At 40.6% G+C, this 22,433-nt stretch overlaps 2 protein-coding genes across 4 annotated transcripts in view; one reads left to right on the forward strand and one right to left on the reverse strand.

Annotated features, from left to right (window-relative positions):
* Positions 1-676: 676 nt before the first annotated feature.
* On the reverse strand, positions 677-18,677 carry LOC129705692 (prestin-like). 3 transcript variants are annotated; one of them, XM_055649393.1, is made up of 4 exons: positions 18,501-18,677; positions 6,718-6,853; positions 4,932-5,075; positions 677-4,556 (listed from the first exon to the last, which is right to left on the reverse strand). In XM_055649393.1, exon 4 carries the CDS (start codon positions 4,456-4,458, stop codon positions 2,122-2,124), a length of 2,337 nt encoding a protein of 778 aa, XP_055505368.1. In that variant the 5' UTR covers positions 4,459-4,556; positions 4,932-5,075; positions 6,718-6,853; positions 18,501-18,677; the 3' UTR covers positions 677-2,121. The 3 variants fall into 3 exon arrangements, with proteins under 3 accessions (XP_055505368.1, XP_055505367.1, XP_055505369.1); XM_055649392.1 differs by having other exon boundaries at positions 18,317-18,677; XM_055649394.1 differs by lacking the exon at positions 4,932-5,075 and having other exon boundaries at positions 18,317-18,677.
* A 199-nt stretch (positions 18,678-18,876) lies between these two features.
* Positions 18,877-22,433, forward strand: part of abtb2b (ankyrin repeat and BTB (POZ) domain containing 2b) — a 190,703-nt gene continuing 187,146 nt past the window's right edge. Inside the window, exon 1 of the mRNA XM_055649391.1 lies at positions 18,877-20,043. Within this exon, the coding sequence (XP_055505366.1) occupies positions 19,457-20,043 (587 nt within the window). The 5' untranslated portion in view covers positions 18,877-19,456. The remainder of the gene's footprint in view (positions 20,044-22,433) is intronic.

Consider the following 22,433-nt stretch of genomic DNA (forward strand, 5'->3'; position numbering starts at 1 on the left):
AAAAATGAACACAATACTCCAAATGTGGCCTCAACAATGTTTTGTACTAAGTAACATAACATCCCAACTTCTATACTCAATACCTTGACTGGTGAAAGCTCATGTAGCAAAAGTCTTCTTGACCACCCTATCTATCTATGAAGCCACTCTCAAGAAATTATGTACCTTCAATCCTAAATCCCCCTGCTTCACAACACCCCACAGCCATAATTATATTCCTTCATGCCAATTCTGATTAAAGGTCCCTAATCTGAACTGGTAAATGTTTTCCTTGTTCACAAATGCTACCTGACATTGAATATTTTCACTATATTCTGTTTTATTCCATAATTTGTCCCGATTTCCATTGACTTCAGGTTTACTGTTGGTTTTCCTCACAAAATTACCAACTAAAGAGCAACCATTTGTGACCATTTATCAGCTTTAAGTAGCAGTTTTGTTTACTTTCTGGGGGAATTGGCTCCTTGGTAATTTTGCTAAGTAAACATGCGATTAAATGAAAATATGATTGATTCATTTGCGTTATATTGGATCAACAAACAAGTTGTTGAAGGAATTCAGCAGCATCTGTGGGGTGATATTTATATCTACACTCCTCCCCCCCCCCCCCCCCAACAATTGCTGCTCAAACATTGTTCCTCCAGCAGATTACTTCATGCCCACATTTGTAGTATTTTATTGTCTCAATTTTAATTCTGTTGTGAATAGGGTGATATGTTTTTTCAACTATTTCAATGTCTTGTTCCCCCATTTATAATCCCGATTGATACAATATTAATTACATTCTGCTTTCCTTTTTATAATGATGAGTGGCAATTTTCAACCATAGTTTTAATGAATCACAAATGCTAAAAACATAAATTATATACAACCCAACACAAATTTATTCTATTTGACTGTGATTGTGTTTTCATAAATCAAAATCTGCATGCAACTCCTTAAATAAACAACATTACTTAAATTGATGCAAATAAAATAAACAATTAACAGAAGTTAAGGTTACAGGTAAAATGATAGAAGTATATGAGTAAAGTTGCAAAATAAAAGAAAAACATATTAAAGCCCATTTGTTCCCTGAATAGGGGATAGAACATGTTTGTAGTGTTAGTTGTAAATAAGTCCACATATAGCAGGAACATTGAAAATAAGCATAAATACATTTTCAAAATTATTAAGTATTGCATGAATATGCCATGCTGTGTTATTTTTCAAGATAGCATTATGGCAAGAAAAACTGCATGTGCTTAAACAGCTGTTCCAATGCAGTGTGCCACAAGGTTTTGAAATGTGGGTCCAAACGCACAGCTTCCTTAATTGCTGAATTAAGGAAGGTCAGAAAGGGCAATCAGTCCACACACTTGAAAGAAGGAAATGTGAAATTCACGTCATATTGTGAATGTTGATTCCTAAAAATGGTTTCTCTACTTTTGAGGCACCAAATGAGTATTAAATATATCCTGGAAGTTAACAGGTAGAATCAAGGAACTGCAGATGCTGGTTTATATAAAGGACACAAAGTGGTGGAGTAACTCAGCGGTCAGGCAGCATCTCAGGAGAGCATGGATAGGTACATTTGGGGTCAGAACCCTTCATGCCTTTTTAATCTTATTTCAATTCTACCTTTGGAAGTTAATAATTAAAAATACTACTTTAAATCCGTCTGAAGAAGGGTCCTGAACTAAAACTCCACCCATCTATGTTCTCCAGATATGTTGCCTGACCCGGTGAGTTACTCCAGCACTTTGTCTTCTGGAAGTTAATAACACCAGCTAGTATTTGTAATCACCAAAATGCATAAACCTCAATGCAACTATTGATACTGAAGATATATCATTGATACTAAAGAATATAATTGATGAGTTAGTTTCTTCATTTAAAAAAAATCTTCTTACAATGATATGGCTTCTAAACTTGGATGTCAACAATGAAAAGTACTATTCTAAATCACGATTACAAATACCATTTGTCAGAAAAGACAATTATTAATATTTAGATTGTGTCCATTTGAAATTCCAGCTTTATTATGAATAAATTAAAGCCAACAAAATGCCAGAGCAGAAGTATGGTATTATGTGTCAATCATAATTTCTCTGATTGGGTGGAGAATAATCAGAATATTTTTTACAAAGCTGATTCATATTCAATAACCCTTGGCATTGCCGATTTAATATCGGTCCTTTGATCGGAAATATTCTCGTCTCTCTCCTCAGGGCCAAAGGCTTCATTTGTACTGTTACTTGCATCCGTCTTAATTTCGATATCCTCACATTGGGTTAGCATTTCACCATCCGTCTCAAGAATACATTTGGATCCTTGTGCACTCTGGTTTCTCTCAGCTGCTTGTTGTAGGGAAAATAGTACAGCATCATGGATACTGCTGAAAGTGCAGCTTTGGCTTGTTGCTTTGAAATAACCCATTTGTTGTATAGTTTTTAAAACTCCACTTGAACAACCAGCAAGAATAAAGCTGATGCCAACACCTTGATATTTCTTAAATAGATTAATTAAAGCATTAGCCCCTTCATCGTCCACAAAGCTGACAGACCCACAATCCAAAATAACAGTGTGAATGACTGCAGTTTGTTTGGATATTTTACGCCTATACAGTACAGTATTATTCATTCGCCTCAGAGCATTTTCACCCAATGCAAGAAACTGTGAAGATTCCATTAACATATGATATTTATCCTCCTCACTGTATAATTTATTATCACTTCCTGAATTTTTACGAGGGTAACAATTTATTTTAACTTTCATCCTGGACAATAAATAATCAACATTCCCATAATATATAGAATGAAATATTTTTATAATTTTAATCCCAACTATTTCTTTGGCAGTTTTCTCCAAAGACATGTCTATATAGTTTTCAGTATTGGGAATATGACCTAAAATGGCCATAGAAGGCCTTTGAAGTCTGTGTAGAGTGAGCAAAATAGAGAAAATTATGCCCACACCTAAACCAATATCTATGTCTAAGAGACATACAGCCAAAAACGTTATGATTGCAACCAAAAACTCATATTTTCTCTTCTTACATACAAAACAGTATTTCCAGAAGAACTTGAAGTACCATCCCAGATTCACAATTGCAATAGCACCGAGAACTGCTTTTGGCACCAATGGAAGTAAAGATTTTGCACAAAGCAGAGCTATTAGACTAAGGCCAGCTGCAATCAACCCTGCAGCTTGCGTTTGACCCCAGGTTTTTTCCTGTACCATAGATTGTTCCCAAACCCCAGACGCAGCAAAGGTACCCAGAAATGACAGCAACAGATCACAGACTCCCAAAATAATAGTCTCCTGATGTGAACGATAACTTTGGTTTTGTTTTTTGGAGTTTTCACTCCCCATCGAAATGTTAACTGCAAATGTCACAAGTGCCATAGCAACAGCATCTGCAGCAACGCTAGCTATTAACGAGAAAGAAGGAAGAATGGGTTTTGGCAAAGTGAATGGATAATTATTTATGAGGCTGATATTGTATCTCTCCTCAAGTTCCAACCAGAATGACAAACACATGGAAACAGCTATTGCAATAAACTCTACAGGTATAAGATGCCTACTATATGTACAATTTATTACTTTAAAAGGTGCCAGAAATGCCAATGTTGTTAAACCCATAATTACTGAAAAAATGTTTATCTTATTAGTATTTACAATTATGTCTTTGGAAGAATAAAAGAGAGATAAAGGACCATGATGAACTGTCCCATCAATACCAAGCAATATCCTCAGGAAAATGATTAATAAGTGCAAGGCTAATCCAGCTCTGAAGCCAAGCATAACAGGCTTGGAGATGCAAGTTCTTAGGAAGCTGACACAAAAAACTCCCATAAAAATTAAAATAATTCCAGAAACACAAGTGAGAGTAGCCACATGCAGTTCTCTTGAACATTTTGGAGAACAGTCACTGTCAGAGGCAAGTTCTTGAGCTTCAATATGGCTTGTGCTCTTGGCAATGAGAAGAGCAGTGACTGCAGACATCCCATAAGACAGATGTTGAGTTGTGCCAAGGAAGCAATATAAGATAGTGGTAACTAAACTTGTATAGACACCATTAACAGCTGGCTCTCCAGCACAAACAGCGAAAGCAAGGGACAGGGGAATCGTGAGTAGACCCACACTAATTCCAGACAGCAGGTCTCCGATAATCCATGTCTTTACTTTATACCTGGGAAACCATTTAAGGAAAGGAAAAGTTCGCCGGAATAATTTCTTCAAATTATATGTAACTGGTAAAGTTAGTTCAGATGCTTTTTTTTCATATTCATACAATTTTTCTGCATTGTGATTATCTATGCGGTGAAAATAAGGAATGTCACCAGTAAATGAAACTCTATATGGTGTCTTTGCAACAAAAGTATAGTTTCTGTCAGTTCTGACCAGAGGGATGTTTGAACCAGATGGGTCTGCATTTGTGTCACTGGACCAAAAGGACTCTGAACTTCCCAGCATCTTCTTTAGCTTTATGGTGATCACTGCCCTTCGTCACATTATGTTCATCTTTGTGTTCATTGAATATTTCTCACATACGTTTTCATTTTTTCAATTATCTAAAAATAAAATAAAATTACAATTAAATAAATCATACATCTACTTCATTTTAGACCAATTTTGAGTTTGAGTTTAGTTTATTGTCACGTGTTCCGAGGTAAAGTGAAAAGCCTTTATTGCATGCTAAACAGTCAGTGGAAAGACAATACATGATTACAATCAAGCCATCCACAGTATACAGCTTATAGAAGGGAATAACGTGAATAATAATTAGTGCGAGATCAAGTGCAGTAAAGTACGATCAAAGATAGTCTAAATGTTTCAGCAAATGAATGCTAGTGTTCCTTAACTTCCCAAGATATTAGCCAAGAATTGACATCAACATTGAAATTGGGCAAAGGTATTGAACATTCCCCGCACTGATCCAGTCATACCTCTGGCATTGCTTTTATGTAAATGCTCGTCACCATCAGGTGTCACTTCAACAGGTTATCCCTCACCAGGAGGTTATCCTTCACCAGGATCCCTCACCAGGAGGATATTATTGCTCATCGGGTGCTGTGTGCTGTACAAAAGGTCTGACAATTTGGAACAAGTAGTTAGGTCAGCATGTGGATAAAAAACAGAAATACATCAAAGATAAATTCCTAGTCAATGCCAGAGGGTATAGAAGTGGTCAGGAAAATACACTATTATAGATAATATCCTCTTTGTGACTGAGATAAATAAGAGAAACTATGTGCATTATTTTCCACATAGTTAGACTGATACAATAATGAGTTTACAATTAAAAAAGCCAGGGACCTCAACAAAGGTCATTTATATCTAACACCAGAATAAGTAAAACTAAAGAAATATAACAGATTTTGATTGCTCGTTTACCTTTTTACAACTCCAAACATTTACACAAAACATTTACAACTTCAAACATTTTTTAAATTACAAAAAAAAATTCTAGCCAATAGTCCATTTCAGCAACAATTATGCCATTTCTCAAACCACTGGAAGTGGCGAGCATCATATGAAAATGTTGGTATTTGACTAATGGTGCATAATTCTTGATACAATATTTCTTCCAATTATTTTTAGGCTTGGTCTTTTTCCTTTTATTTGTGTTTTTAGCATTACAGAGAGGAGAGATAACAATCATTCGCACAGTGTGAAGCTAAGTCAGGCTGTGGTCTGTTGGAATTGGGCTGGTGACTGGTTGTCTGGTCTGCCTACAGTTTGGGGTGTTTGATGATCGAGAAAAAGGTGCGGAAGATATTTATTAGAATGGCACCAATGTCAGGTGCGAAGAAATTCCGGGGATTTTCTCCTTGAAATAAAAGTTGAGAGTAGCTTTAGTCAAGCTATAAACTATCATGACTGTCATAAAGTAAATGGAATAAAGCCGATCTCCTTGGCGGATGGTTTGAGAACCCGAGGCACAGATTCAGTGTTAGGAGAAAAAGGCACAAAGGGATGTGAAGACACTAATTTTATGCAGAGACGGATAATGATCCAAAACTCACTGTATGAAAGAGTGGAAACAGAGCCAATAAAGGAAATTAGATGAGCCCTTACCGAAAATATTTTGCAGAGATTTGGGCAAAGAGACTGAATAGATTATTGTACAGTAAAAACAAATGATGGGCTGAATGGCATTCACTGTGCTGCAGCAATTCAAAGGTTCTAATTACAGCAGGAGCAGGATATTTTAAGGCTGTAAGGGGGGGAAATTCCACCATAAGTTGGATCAGTTGATCAGAGGAGGCACTGAGGCAATTATGGGGCAGGGCAATTAGAAGTGAGGAAACATTAACAATTTATTTCCGTGCTCATTAGGCAACATTGAAAAAAGTCATAAAAATAAACCTCCCTCGATCTCTTCTGGCTGAAATCGTGCTCGCTGCAAGCATTTTATCAGCAGATTTGGCAGTGGATGGGTGGCTTCAGCTAAAACAGTGAGTGCATCCAAATGATGTCACCATCAGGCAATTTTAACAATGTAATCAGGTTTCTGTTTGTTTAAGGATGACATGTATCTAAAAGTAAAATAATTGTTTGAACGGCATCCAAAATAAATGGTTCAAAAGTTCCCCAAAGTTGAGGTTAAATCTCTTGCATGCACCATTCCCTAGCCAGCTGCCTTGGGTAAAATCGGTTAAAGAGATCAGCAAAACTACAAATTTCACTTTTAGTCCTGTGAATAAAAATATTGAATAATTTTGCACTTACCGATTTCCTTGGGCTGTTGTTTTGGTTAATCAGCAGAACAGTAGTGGTTGTTGAGAGATTTGAAGCGACCCTTTGAAGCACTGCTGTGAAGTCCAAATGTAGTCTCCCAAATAAGGACTAGCATGGTGACCACTCGCTAAAAATAGACATGCTATATGGTAACTCAATCTATTTGCATGATATTGGTCTTTACAGTTGGGAACCCATTAAAAGTACACTACCATATTCTAGTAAGATTTTACCCATTGCTCATGGAGATAAAATTAATATAATTTAGAATGTACAAAATTACACAATTTATCTGTTTATCATGTTTGTTTTTTAACAGTTTAATGTGTGATTATTTACTGCATTAAGCATTCTGCTTTATGAATCATTTAATTTCAAATGAACAACAACATTCTTTAACAAAACACCACATTGAAATTAAAGACTTATTTTTATCAGTCTGAAGAAGGGTCTCAATCCGAATCGTCACCTAACAATGTTATCCACGGATGCTGCCCGACCTACTCAGTTACTCCAACATGTTGCATCTGTTTTTGCAAACCAGCATCGGCAGTTCCTTGTTTCTACTGTGTTTTTGTTCCTCACTGACATTTTTAACAGCTAATTTCAGATGAGTACTAGGTTAATTTCCCTATTTCTTGCACACTGGCAGCAACCCTGTGAGTATCCCCTAAATTGCCAATAACTCAGTACTACCAGTCATCAGACATAAGTACTGGACAACCCTCTCTGTTTCTAACTCCAGCTACAGCACATGTGAGGTGCTAATTGGAAGCTGCGGATTCTCCCAGCAGAAATATAGAAACAAGAGTCACCCTGGCTGTACCGTCTCAGTGACTCCTCTTTGAAGTTAGTAACTAGATCTGTTTGTGCCTATGGCTCTTTACAGCTGGGAATCCCATCAATTATCCATTGCAAAGTTCCACCACAGCAAATTACATTGCTCACAGAGATAAACTGAATAATGTACTGGATCTAATAATTTACTTTAAAGTACATAATGGAACCTGGTTTTACTTGTTATTTTCCTCTTCTGTTCCATTGCACTTGACAAATGTAAATATTCTTTCTGTCCTGTCTGAGCTTTGCTGGTTTTCCCCCTATTTCACACATTCCCTCTTATCCAAGTTCTTGTTATCCTGTTCTTTCAACTCTATTCCCAATAAATTGCTGATCATCCAATCTTTCTTTCTGGCTGAGGGCAGTGATATTATTCATGGACATCAATCCTCAAGTCCTGCTTATTCAAATAAGACAAGGAGTCTTATTCAAATTTGACAACAATTCATTTGCTCAAAAGAAACAACATTGACTCTTATCTGTAATAACACCACCTCTATCATTGTTCTGACGAACGGTCTTTGACTTGGAACTCTGTATCGCTATCCATATATTCTGCTTGACCCACTGTGGGATTTCAGCATTTTCTGTGTGTATTCTTCTTCAGACTGAACTGAACTCTCGTCGGTGAGAGTACTTGTGATTGTCTGAAAAAGGGTCTCGACCAGAAACGCAACCCTCTCCCCAGAGCCCCCCTCCTCTCCCTCTCTACCCCCCCCCCCTCCTCTAGCCGCACCTGCGCAGTTGGGGGTTATGCATCAGTGGATAGCGCGGGGGATGGGGTAAAAGGAGTGAATGAATAATATTAATATATCAAGGGGGGGGTTAGTGTGTATGTGTGGGGTGGTTGGCGTGTGTGTGTGGTGGTTGGTGTGTGTGTATGTGTGTGTGTGTGTGCGACGCCGAAGGCCACCCCACCCCCCTCCCTCTCTCCCGCAACCGCGCGTTGAGGGGACGGGACCCAACAGATCCCCCTTTGTCTAGTCAGGTAATGATTAGTCAGAGTATAGGGGGGAGTTTGATTGTCTGATTGAATGGTGCCAGAAAGCTAACCTTAGTCTCAACATCAGTAAGACCAAGGAGCTGATTATTGACTTCAGAAGGAGAAGAATCAAGGATCCTCAAAACCTGTCTTCATCGGCAGGTCAGTGGTAGAGAAAATCAACAACTTCAAGTTCCTGGGTGTGAATATCTCTGAGAATCTTTCCTGGACTCAGCACATTGATGCAAAACTATACAACCAAAGACCATCAATGCCTCTACTTCCTTAGAAGATTGAAGAGACTTGGAATGTAGACTTTTGAATCTCTCTTGAATATCTAAAGATGTATAGTAGTGAACATATTAACTGGTTGTATCACGGCCTGGTTCGGCAACTCGATCGCCCAGGTACAAAGGAGATTATAAAAAGTAGTGAACACTGTCCAGTCCATCACAGGTACTGACCTCCCCACCATCAAAGGGATCGATAGGAGGCACTGCCTCAAATAGGCAGCCACCATCATCAAGAACTTTCTCCACCCTGGCCACACACTCATTTCACTCTTGCATCAGCAAGCATTTATAGGAGTCTGAAAACTGTGACCTCCAGGTTCAGGAGCAGCTTCTTCCCAACAAACACTTCAAACACCAACTAAACAACAGTATGATCGATGATTTGGCTTGTTCGCACGAGGGACTTTGGCCTTTTGTTTTTTCCTAATATTGTATTTTTAAATTTATTGTTTATTGTGTTATCTATGAGTGCAGTGTTTACTGACCTGTTGAGCAGCTGCAAGTAAAAATTTCTATGTTCTGTTTTCAGTACTTATGACAATTAAAACTCTTGACTCACACTTTTCAGCGATATAGTTAAGACTCTGTTTTTCTTCTTTCTTTGGTTGTTGTTCAGGCACTCGCTGAACAACAAACCGGTGATGCAAATTGTCGATTTTCTGGTAAGATTAACTTTCCATACAATAGATTAAATGGGTGACAAAATTAATTGACCTCTGCTGATGCCACTGTTCAAACATTCACTGACGTACATCGAGCTGACTCACCATCTTTTTATTTCCATGCAAAATGAAGTGAAAGTGCTTCACCTGTCATGGACCCATATTCGCTTCTAACATATTCAGTGTTTTCCAGGTTGGAAGTAAGCATGGTTTTGGTATGCTAATCCACAGAGTCAAAGACTATTTTTATCTGCACTTCTTTGCTTGAATTTATAATTTATGAGCAGTTATCAGACTTAATATTATTCATTCAATACAAAATTAGGATTTCAGGCAATATGATGAAATTATTTTTGTCCTAGGCTGGCAGGAAAAGCTGCAGTAATGCAGCAAATATGATTCATCAAAGTTCTGCACCATCCTTTACTGCTATGAATAATATTAATGATATGCTGAAGGTCTCTACTTCTTTACACGTCTATTTATAATTCAAGTCAAGTCAAGGGAGTTTATTGTCATGTGTCCCAGATAGGAAAATGAAATTCTTGCTTGCTGTAGCACAACAGAATATTGTAGGCATAAATACAGACCAGATCAGTGTGTCCATATACCATAGATATATATATATATATATATATATATATATATATATACACACACATAAATAAACAGATATAGTGCAATAGGCTGTTATAGTTCAGAGTTTGTTTGAAGTTGTGTTTAATAGTCTGATGGTTGTGGGTAAGAAGCTGTTCCTGAACCTGGATGTTGAAGATTTCAGGCACCTGTACCTTCTACCTGATGGCAGCGGAGAGATGAGTGTGTGGCCAGGATGGTGTGGGTCCTTGATGATGCTGGCAGCCTTTTTCAGGCAGCGACTGCGATAGATCCCCTCGATGGTAGGGAGGGCTGAACCGATGATGGACTGGGCAGTGTTTACAACTTTTTGCAGCCTTTTCCGCTCCTGGATGCTCAGGTTGCTGTACCAAGCCACGATGCAACTGGTCAGCATGCTCTCTACTGTCACCTGTAGAAGTTCGAGAGAGTCCTCCTTGACATACCAATTCTCCGTAATCTTCTCAGGAAGTAGAGGCATTGATGTGCTTTCTTTATGATTACATTAGTGTTCTGGGACCAGGAGAATAGTAAACAGGTTGTACAGTCAAAAGAACTTCAAAACATTTTCTTTGAGAGACGATTAACTATTTTTTAATCCACCTGCCACCAACTATTCCCAACCTGATCCAGTTAATAATTTACCCAAGCTACGCCTGCACGAATGCTTATGTATGTTTCTCAAGATGTAGAGGTGAAATGTTGGGCAGTCAAAGAGAACAGTCATGGCAATGAGTTATTATTTTCCATTGGGAGGGTAAGGGGACCGCTGTAGGCCAAATCACCTCAAAAGAATCATGCTTGTTATCCACAGTCATTGACACTCTGACTTATGACTGTGATTTGGAACCAGTCAAACCTTTGTCCATATGGTTGGTAAACATGTAAAAAAAACAAATGAGAGAAATACAGTAACTTGTATTGATTGAATTTTAAATTATTTTAATGTTAGTTCATTAATTTTCATCTGAATATAATATTATAGGATAAACCATTTCTAGTTTATGGCAATCTCTATTAGAGAATCAACAGCCATGAATTTGTATAAAGTTACACTGACTATTAAAAGTGCAAGCTGGCAAGTGCAGACCCTACAATTCATTCCTGAATGTTTTCCACCCATTACATAATCTGGCTAGTAGAGAGGATGTATACAGCACTGGGAATTCAAAATATTGTCAGCAATGAAGCAAACAGAAGGGAGAAATTGAAAAAGGAAACACCTCATAATTCATGCAGAGTGAGAAAAGCAAAAAAGCCTGAGGAAAGAAGCAGAGATCATTGCTCTTGATCTTGAATGTGACAAGCTGTATGGTGCTTAATCAAAAGATGAAATCAGTTTACCCCGATCTCACTGGACTGGTATAGGTCAAGGACAGTGAGGTGCAAGTAAGAGCAGGGTAGGCAATTAAACTGTAAAGCAATTCCTGGTAATGGCTGTGTCCTGAACAACATCAGTTAACAAAACGATCGCAAATATTCCTTTGGCCTCCAACATGCAGTGGAATTTAGAATTATGAACACTGAATCCGGTACACTCACTTGAAAGAAGTACAAGTGGCCAGCAGATGATTCCAACAGCAATGCTTGTAGATTCATTTCAACAGTATTTCGTGTAGATTCATTTTCATCTCCAAGGTCCCACTGCAAACACCCGTAACTGGAGTTTGAGGTCTTGGGCAGTGATATGGGAGGAGGCGAATAATTGGGCTCACTATTCCTGAACTTTATGGGGAAAATGCCTTGGGTGAGTGGTGCTTTTGAAATGCAGTCAATGTTGTGATGTAAGAAAGGTTATGGTCAAGCTGCATGCAGCAAGCTTCCACAGATGGGAATATAATGTTGGTTGGAAGATCTCATTTAATAATGTAGATTTGCATTTAAAAAGTAAACGCGAGGCAGAACACTTCAAAATAAATCAAAAGTGATTTTGCATATTCACCAAAGAGAGAAGGAAATTGCCTCATCCAAAATAATGCATCACTGATAGCTTGGAACCTCTGCAGTCCCACATTAGAATGTCAGCTTACTTTGTGTTGCTGGGTTGCACTTAAGTCTCCTCTCACGGTAGCAAAATTGCTAGGTCATAATTGATCGTGCCAGCCCTGGCAAAGGCTTTCCACCATGATCTCCCGAGGTGAATGTGGTATCAATTAATTAATGTTGACTCACTTTACTCTGGTTGCCTTTCTCAGATGTTCACAGATTTCCAACTGCAGAGGCTAGCTGCATGCAGCTTGACCATTACATTTCCTACATCACAACAGTCCACCTTTATGGGTTACTCTTTATATAGAAGTTAAATTTTTCATTGCTGCAATATTTGCAATTATACAACTGGAATGATCATTTTATTCTGCAGTCTAATTTTAATCTTGAATCTAAAATTAATGCATCTAGTTTGAATGTAAAATCAGTGGACACAGCAAAATATAATCTTGATATCTGGTTTTAGCTATTTTAGTTGTACCAACACTGTCAATTGTACCAACTATGTCCACAGGATGGCAGTTTAACACAGCATGTTCTACTATTTAAAACAAGCGATCTCTAACTCTTTATAAGTGTGTATAGATAAGTGTGACTAAAAGTGAAAAGTTCTAAATATTTGGTATATTTTATCAATGCAGTTCTATTTCCTTGTCCTATGTTGTAAATAAAGAAACAAATATTAATGGGCATTGAAAGATTTGTACACTGTTGTAATTCATTACTGCATTAGCAAAATAATCAAGCCAACTCAATTTCCATTAAAAGTTGGGTAGAACCTTGCAACTTGATCCCTGCAGAAAATATTAAGAAAAGCTAAATTCCATGTAAAAATAAATTTAAATTGCTCAATCATTTGAAGTATTAGCACTGAAAATAACATGTTTCTTGGCTCATGTTTCTGCTGGTTTAAAATCAAACCAGTACTTCTTCATTTTACAGTGGCACAACTGAAGCTGTGTTGTTACTGCTGGCAACATTAACTCTTGTGTTACAACCCTGGGGTATTTTATTTATTTCATATTCTGGAATGGCATATGAATATGTTAAGTGTTCATCCACTCATTTTGAACACATAACATAACGATGGTTTTTCATTTCTAAAGAACACCATATAAACTGAAAACAGTCACATTGACATAGTGCCATTTTCACCCTATACTTTTAGTCAGAATCCAAGAGAAAATATTAATTGCCAGATATAATTAGAGTTTGCCACAAGGCCCAGAGCAACATCCCAAGATACTGGTGTTGCCTCTAACTCATTTAAAATATAGACTGCAGTCTAAGGCCCTGAGGAATGGTCTTCAGAGACCCACGCATGCCAGCTCTCAGAAAGTGACTGTCTGCCACTGACAGACGTGCAGTTACTCCACAGGCCCACTGCAGAAGATAATAGGAGGATGAACTTGGTGATATTACTCCCACTAACGCTCGCCTTCCTATTGTTCCTTCAGGGTTGCATGAAACATAAACTCTTGTTTTATGGTCTTAGTGCAGATGTGAAGGCAATAAATGTGCTAGTGACCAAATGTCTCTCTCCCAAAATGAAATAGCACTTTAAAAATAATCTGCTGAAAACCAAACAACACCTCTTTAACTGCTTTGAAATATCCTTTATCAGTTCTTACATTGCATATGAAAATTATATTTTCCAGGGGAGGGAGAGGGGGGAGGAGGGCAAAAACACTGGGAAGGCACAGGAAACCCCAAGGATTCATTTTTGGTGTGCTGAAGCAGATTACAGAGATTAGTATTATCTCATTCAAAAACTTTGCCTCCACCCCTCACCAGCCACTGCCTACGGTTGAACCACACTGTAACCTGACTGTTCCATTTGGCTTCAGACGGAGCTCTGACCACTCCATAACCAAGGCCACTCCATAACCAAGGTCACTGATGTCAATCTCTGTAAAACTGACCGTAACCTTTTACAGCCCACAAAAGGAAAGCTTCAGCCATAAGGCGATATTTAAACTTGTAAAATCCTCAATTTTGTGCTCTCTATGGCCCCACCCCATCCACCCAATTTCTGTCATCTTCTTCACCCTCTAATATCTGTTTTGGGGTCACCTGTCTACCAAAAAAAGACAAGAAAACACAGGGACATATCTTATATTTGTCTTTGTAAAAACAGATCCATTTATTTTTGCTTCATCTCATTATTTTGGCTATACACCATGATCTATACTACTTCAAATACAGGATATGCAACAATGGGAATATTACATAAAAAACAGGAAAATAACCTGGAAGTTTGGAGACCTACAGTTTCACTACTGAGTGCTATATTTACGGAAACACCCATATATCTAAATTCCTTTAAAATGTACTAAAATTACCTAAGTTATTAATAATGGAAAAGGGGAATTTGACCAATGAATTGCTAATCATATTTTTTCTGCTGCTTGATTAACCTAATCCTGAATAAATGTTACAGTGTTGAGGGATGTTATGACGGGGTTTGCACCAATAGTTTTTTTTAACAAATTTGAGTTTTGACTTCAGCCAGAATACATTTCATTTACGTCCCTTCACAGATGATCTAAATGGACAAAATTAATGCTAATACACATTTCAAGGATCAGATCATTTATTCCGAAGGAGCAAATGGAAATACAGGATGGAGGAATTTAGGATAGGAACTTCAAAGAGTGGGGTTCAGAGAACCCAAATCCTGGCGTGCGAGAATTTTGAGCATCCCAAAATCCTGGGAGACCGCGCATCACTGCATATGCCACCACGCCTCACCACGCGCCATGCACACGTCACGATGCGCCAACCAATTTTTAGGATGTCGCGTAAATGATGTGCAAATGATGCCCAAGTGGGAAATGTCCTTAAGCCTCACTGGCTGAGGTAAAGTAAGGATGTTTACACAAAGGACAGTGTTAGAGGAACAGTTTGGAGATGGAGAATTAAAAGGTGAAGAACAGCAACAATAATGGAAATGTATAACTCTTTTCACCAAAAGGTCATGAATTATTTAGGGAGATTTGCTGGCCTGATGTCACCTTGCATCCATCTCAACATATTGCAGGTAGTCAGGCTTCTCCACATCTACAGGTTCTGCAATAAGTGGTGAATGGAATAACATTTTTGAAACAATAGACAATAGGTGCAGGAGCAGGCCATTCGGCCCTTCGAGCCAGCACCGCCATTCAATGTGATCATGGCTGATCATCCTCATCAGTACCCCATTCCTGCCTTCTCCCCATATCCCCCGACTCCTAGCTCTCTCTTGAAAGCATCCAGAGAACCTGCCTCCACCGCCCTCTGAGGCAGAGAATTCCATAGCCTTACCACTCTCTGTGAGAAAAAGTGTTTTCTCGTCTCCGTTCTAAATGGCTTACTCCTTAGTTTTAAACTGTGGCCCCTGGTTCTGGACTCCCCCAACATCGGGAACATGTTTCCTGCCTCTAGCGTGTCCAAGCCCTTAACAATCGCATACGTTTCAATGAGATCCCCTCTCATCCCTCTAAACTCCAGTGTACACGCCCAGCTGCTCCATTCTCTCAGCATATGACAGTCCCGCCATCCCGGGAATTAACCTTGTAAACCTACGCTGCACTCCCTCAATAGCAAGAATGTGATTCCTCAAATTAGGGGACCAAAACTGCACACAATACTCCAGGTGTGGTCTCACTAGGGCTCTGTACAACTGCAGAAGGATCTCTTTGCTCCTATATTCAATTCCTCTTGTTATAAAGGCCAACGTTCCATTCACTCTCATCACTGCCTGCTGCACCTGTATGCTTACTTTCATAGACTGATGTACAAGGACCCCCAGATCCCGTTGTACTTCCCCTTTTCCCAACTTGTCGCCATTTAGATAGTAATCCGTCTTCCTGTTTTTGCTACCAAAGTAGATAACCTCACATTTATCCGCATTAAACTTCATCTGCCGTGCATCTGCCCACTCCCCAAACCTGTCCAAGTCACCCTGCATTCTCATTGCATCCTCCTCACAGTTCACACTGCCACCCAGCTTTGTGTCCTCTGCAAATTTGCTAATGTTACTTTGAATCCCTTCATCCAAATCATTGATGTATATTGTAAATAGCTGCGGTGCCAGCACCGAGCCTTGCGGTACCCCACTAGTCGCTGCCTGCCATTCAGAAAGGGACCTGTTAATCCCTACTCTTTGTTTCCTGTCTGCCAACCACTTCTCTATCCATTTCAGCACTCTACCCCCAATACCATGTGCCCTAATTTTGCCCACTAATCTCCTATGTAGGACCTTATCCAATGCTTTCTGAAAGTCCAGGTACACTAAAAATTCCAGAAGATTGAAACAGCTATTGACAGGTTTTTATTGCTTTGGAGCACTAGTGGATATTAAAGGGAGGTACATTGTGTCAAAGTACAGATTAGACATGATCCAACTGAATCACAGAAAAGACTGTGAAGCCCTCTCCCTTTAGAGTGGATCAAGATCATGTAGAGATTTAGATGAGAGTTTCAAATTTGGCCCTCTGGGAGACTTGGAGACCAAGTAAATGAGCAAAGATTGAATAAGATATATTACAGACACATCTGGCACAGCTGAAATGTTTTGAAGTCTGGCGATAGCCAGTAGAGCATTAGAGTAGCAGAATCTGAAGCTTTCAGTTGGAGATGAGTTTTTAGCACTACAGAACAAAATTATATAAACAATTCAAATGTTTTAATGTGAAAGGGTAGTTTTAACATTCCTTTCAACTGGGGAACGCAGACTGTTTCGCAGAACACCTTCCCCTGTCGGCCTTGGCCTACGTGAACTCCCGGTTGCCAAACATTATAACTCTCCTTCCCATTCCCATATTGACCTTTCTGTCCTGGCCTCCTCTATTGTCAGCCAAATACAACTTGGAGGAACAGCACCTCATGGTTCGCTTGGGCAACTTACAGCCCAGCCGTAGGAAAAATATGTTTTCTAATTTCAAGTAACCTTTGCTTTCTCTCTCTCTCTCTCTCTCTCTCTCTCTCTCTCTCTCTCTCTCTCTCTCTCTCTCTCTCTCTGCCCCCCCCCCCCCCCTCGACTAATTTCACTGTCCTCCCGATTAATTTTGCTGATTGTATACCTTGTTGTCACCTTCCCCCTCAGCCAACAATGAATAATTTAAGGTCCACAAAATTGCTGGAGAAACTCAGCGGGTGCAGCAGCATCTATAAAGCAAAGGAAATAGGCGACGTTTCGGGCCGAAACCCTTCTTCAGACTGATGGGGGGTGGGGGGGAGAAGGAAGGAAAAAGGGAGGAGGAGCCCGAGGGCGGGGGGGATGGGAGGAGACAGCTCGAGGGTTAAGGAAGGGGAGGAGACAGCAAGGGCTAGCAAAATTGGGAGAATTCAACGATCATGCCATCAGGACGCAAGCTGCCCAGGCGGAATATGAGGTGCTGTTTCTCCAATTTCCGGCGTTGCTCACTCTGGCAATGGAGGAGACCCAGGACAGAGAGGTCGGATTGAGAATGGGAGGGGGAGTTGAAGTGCTGAGCCACCGAGAGTTCAGGTAGGTTATTGCGGACTGAGCGGAGGTGTTCGGCGAAACGATCGCCCAACCTCCGCTTAGTCTCCCCGATGTAAATCAGCTGACATCTAGAGCAGCGGATGCAGTAGATGAGGTTGGAGGAGATACAGGTGAACCTTTGTCGCACCTGGAACGACTGCTTGGGACCTTGAATGGAGTCGAGGGGGGAGGTGAAGGGACAGGTGTTGCATTTCTTGCGGTTGCAACGGAAAGTGCCCAGGGAGGGAAGGGAAGAATTGACAAGGGAGTTGCGGAGGGAGCGGTCTTTGCGGAGAATAATTCTACATTTCCTTGATCATCGCCTGCTTTGATCTGTTGTTTTCACACCTTACCATTCATTACCTCTAGTCGCCCCATCTGGTGTAAACCAGCGTCTGTAGTTCCTCCTCCACCAATCACCTGACTAAAACCAAAGATATCTTTGCTACAGTCTGAAGGAACCCGACCTAAAATGTTGTCTGTCCATTCCCTCCACAGATGCTGCCCTGACTCACTGAGTTACTCCAGCACTTGCTAAAAATAGAAATAGTTAGAAGTATTCGACAGGTAAAGCAACATGTGTGGATAGCAGACAAAAGTGCTGGAGAAACTCAGCGGGTGCAGCAGCATCTATGGAGCGAAGGAAATAGGCAACGTTTCGGGCCGAAACCCTTCTTCAGACTGGGCGGGAGAAGAAAGGTGGATAGCAAGAGAGTTAAACCTTCTAGGTCGACGACCTTTCCTCTCGAAGCTGAAGAAGGGTCTCGGCCCGCAATGTCACCTCTTTATCTTCTCCAGAAATACTGCCTGATCCCTCCAGCGTTTGGTGTCTATCTTCGGTGTAAACCAGGAACCTGCAGTTCCTTCCTACACGTCAGAGATGTTAGCCTGACTCGTTCACTCACTTCATCCCAGCACATGGACAAAAATGCTGGAGAAACTCAGCGGGTTCTTCTCCTTCTTAAACTCTTAATCATCCCAGCACGTTGTGTCTGTCTTTCAGTGTAAATAAACCAGGAACCTGCAGCTCCTTCCTACATCAGCGGTGTGGAGCAGCGTTTGGTTATCTGATCCCTTTGCTCCGGCGCCCCCTGGCCCCCAGCGCGAGCGCACAAATACATACGAGCGCGCACACAAACGAACGAGCATAAGCGAGCACGCGCGTTAAATTTGCATCTTGCATTCGGTTGGTTGTGGACGCGAGATTGAGGAGGCGGCGCGCGGATCTGGCGCAACAGGGCTCGAGCAGCGGACAGCCGGCGGAGCGAGCGCCGCACACGCCGTTTGATGCCCAGTTATGAACTAAACGGTGTATATATACACACACAGCACGCCCTTTGCAAGGATACCGGCGCCGATTCTTGGGGAAAATACAATAACTTCTCACACAAAAAAAAACACCTATAGTTTTTGGAACTAGAGAGAAGAGAACCCCCCCCCCACAGATTTCCGCACTTGCAGTTGCGAGCAGCAGAAGTTCGGCGAAGAGAGTTAAAGGGGCCGCAAGTTGCACAGAAGGCGGAGTCACGGTTTTCAGTCTTTTCGGTTTATATTTAAAAATCATAGGGCACCGCAGATGACAAGTGAAAGTTTTTTTCTCGCCCTCCCACTGATATTTTTCACGGACTCGCAGAAGTGAGCGGATGGTGAAGTTTGGAGGAGTTCGCTGTTTCGGATAATTAAAGAACCGTTATCAGGAGAGGAGTTGCAGACTGAAGAAAGGTTGCACGGCTCATCTCCGCCCGGATCACAGTGTCAGGACGCTCGCTGTGCTTTATGTCTTGAAGAGTTGGACAGCACCCCATCTGCACTGACTTGGCTTGGACGTGTGCAGGCTGTTCCAAGCTGCGCGCCTCACACAATGGCGGGATTGTACAACTCCACCTTGAAGACGCTGGAAGATCTGACATTGGACTCGGGTTATGGGGCAGGGGATTCTTGCAGATCTCTCAGCCTCTCCTCCAGGTCGAACTCTCAAGCCTTCCAAGCAGCCCACAACAGAGGGAACTGGTGGTATCTTTCTGGCTCCATGAATAGCCGTAATAACAGTTGGGATACCGTCAACACAGTGCTGCCGGAGGACCCGGAGATCAACGACATCTTCTTTAAATGCCCCCGGCTCCCGGAGCTGGAGGAATTCCCATGGAGCGACGACGACATTGGACAGATTCTGAAGAAAGGGAGACCAGGAGAGTGTGGAAAACTCTTCTCTCAGGATGCTATCAGGAAATTGTCCTTCTTGTTGAGGAGAGCTTTGATCAGGATCTCACGGGAGGCGCAGCGACTGAGTGTCGTGCACTGCAAGTGCACCAAATTCGAGGTCCAGAGCGCCATCAGACTAGTCCTGTCCTGGTCCCTGTCCGAAAGCTGCATCTCTGCCTCAGTTAAAGCCCTCTCCCTGTACAACATGAGCGCCGGCGATAGGCTGAGGAAAAGCAAGAGCTCCAGGTACCTAGTGTATTATTTTGTATATGTCGAATAAACAAGCTGAACGTAAGTTTAAATATTGTTACGAGTGGGTACGGTTAAGTCAGCCAGACGTGCTTGCAGTGCATATATTAGGTCTATGCACAATCACTGCATGCTGCAAAGATCCTGGTGAACTGAGGAGGGCACATTGATCCCAGTTTCTCACACAGCACATATTTAAAACTAAATGAGTCCCCTCATTGAGGCACAAAGAAAGTTGGTGTGCAATTTGGATGTTTTACATTGGTGTACAAGGTGTGTTTATTCCAAGGTGAAACTGCAGATTGGACAGATAAGAGGAATCTTTACAGCTCAAACTAGCCTTGCTACCCTTGACAGTTTTAAAAGCTGGCAATGACAATGGAAACTGTTCAGTTGCCCACATGAAACCCTATACTTTGAAGATTATGTTTTAAAGGTGTTAAAACTAGAACATAGAAAAGTACAGCTCAGGAACAGGGCCTTCAGCCCACAATGTCCAAGCAGAACATGATGCCATGTTAAACTAATCTTCTCTGCCCGCTAATGATCCATATCCCTCCATTTGCCCTTCCAAAAGCCTCTTAAATGCCAATTTCATATATGCCTCCACTGTGCCACCCATAGCAGCCTGTTCCAGACACACACTGCTCTGTGTAAAGAAATTGCCCCTCACTTCTCCTTTAAAGCTTACTTCTCTCACCCTAAAATGATGCCCATTCATCTTTGACATTGTTAACCTGTGAAAAAGGTTCTGACTATCTACGTTATGTATGCCCTCATAATTGTACACACCTAACAAGTCTCCCCTCAGCCTCCAATGCTCCAGAGAAAATAAACCCAAGGTCGTCCAAATCTCCTTTGTAGTTGATACCCTCTAATCCAGGCAACATTCTGGTAAACCCCTTCTGCATCCTTCTAAAGCCTCCATGTCATTCTTGTAATGGGGCGACCTGAACTGTACACAGAACTGATTCAGAATTGAGCAACTGAAATCCAACTCACTAACTGCACGTGATCATTTGTCCGGTAGATTTTGGTTTCTGAAGTTATTTGCGAGTAAGGTTTTGATTGAAGTTAAAAATTCGTAATTATCCTATATTGTACTAATTAGACTTTACCACCTTCTCAAACACCATCACTGTCCCGCCATCGATCAGCCTGTCTCACAACAAATGACTTTGGTCATTAATGCCTTAAGTGCATTTTGAAAATAGTGTGGCATAATGAATGATAATAGAAACTCAGCATAATTCATGCTTGTGGCTGGTACTGATTTTTTTTTTGAGGGGGGAATTTTCGAAAATATCAGTTTTTAATTTTTTCTTTCTAATCAAAACATTTAATTCATATTATATGTTAAGCATGGATGGTTCTTGAATCATGATTTTGTTTAATCACTCATATTATAAAAGCTTTCAGGGTAAATGTATTCTCTGCATTTACCAATATTAGCTAGATTGCATTGATGCTAATTCACTTATAGTTAACTCATTGACAATGTAGAGAGATTCACTGACTGCCGGATGTTATATTATGAAATTGTTTTGATCCCATTAGTTCTATGCCACAACACAATGTAGATGATGGTGGCATAATATTGAGAGAGTAGTACGTGAAATGTATTTAACAGACCAAATATATTATTTATTTGCAATTTACCTAGAAAAACATCCCATTATGATGTTGTTCATAATGAACCGTTACAATTTTAAGTCTGAAGAAGGGTTTTGACCTGAAAGGTTGCCAATTTCCTTCGCTCCATAGATGCTGCCTCACCCGCTGAGTTACTCCAGCATTTTTGTCTACCTTCGATTTTCCAGCATCTGCAGTTCCTTCTTATACAATTTTAAGACAGCATTTTGGAAAAATAATGTGTTTTACAATAGTACAAAAAAAAAATAGTTTAGTGGAACACATTTTTAGGATTCTACTTCAGTAGCTCAGCATGAGTTATCCATATTGCCACAGTTATCTTTTAGTAAAACATTGTTGTAATCATGTGTGCAGACTGGTGTAACTATCAACAAGATAAATGTTTTTTTTATGTTTTTCATGTAGCAGCAAAATATTTTGCTTTCCATTTGTCAAAGATGTTTTTCAAAATCAATTTCAATTTATAAAACATACTAGTCTAAGTGGGACCTGTTGGGTCCCAGCATCACACGGGAGGGCTGGTCCCCCAACGCAATATTCCACCTCTCCATCAATTCGAATATTGGTGGCCAGTGGGGGGGGGGCTAGTATGCACATTGCGGGCCAAATGGATTCTTGGGCTGGCGGCTCAGTCACTCAAGCCTGTTGTGCTGGCAGCTCACTCACTCACGGCTGGTGGGCTCGCAGTTGACTCACGGCTATTCCTTGAAATTCCATTTCAAGCAGGGTGCAAG

The sequence above is a fragment of the Leucoraja erinacea genome, chromosome 18, assembly GCF_028641065.1.
Source record: "Leucoraja erinacea ecotype New England chromosome 18, Leri_hhj_1, whole genome shotgun sequence".
NCBI classification, from domain to species: domain Eukaryota; kingdom Metazoa; phylum Chordata; class Chondrichthyes; order Rajiformes; family Rajidae; genus Leucoraja; species Leucoraja erinaceus.

Bases quoted from the DNA above. Each gene is read 5' to 3' on its own strand.
- LOC129705692 (XM_055649393.1), bottom strand. From the start codon at position 4,458: ATGCTGGGAAGTTCAGAGTCCTTTTGGTCCAGTGACACAAATGCAGAC.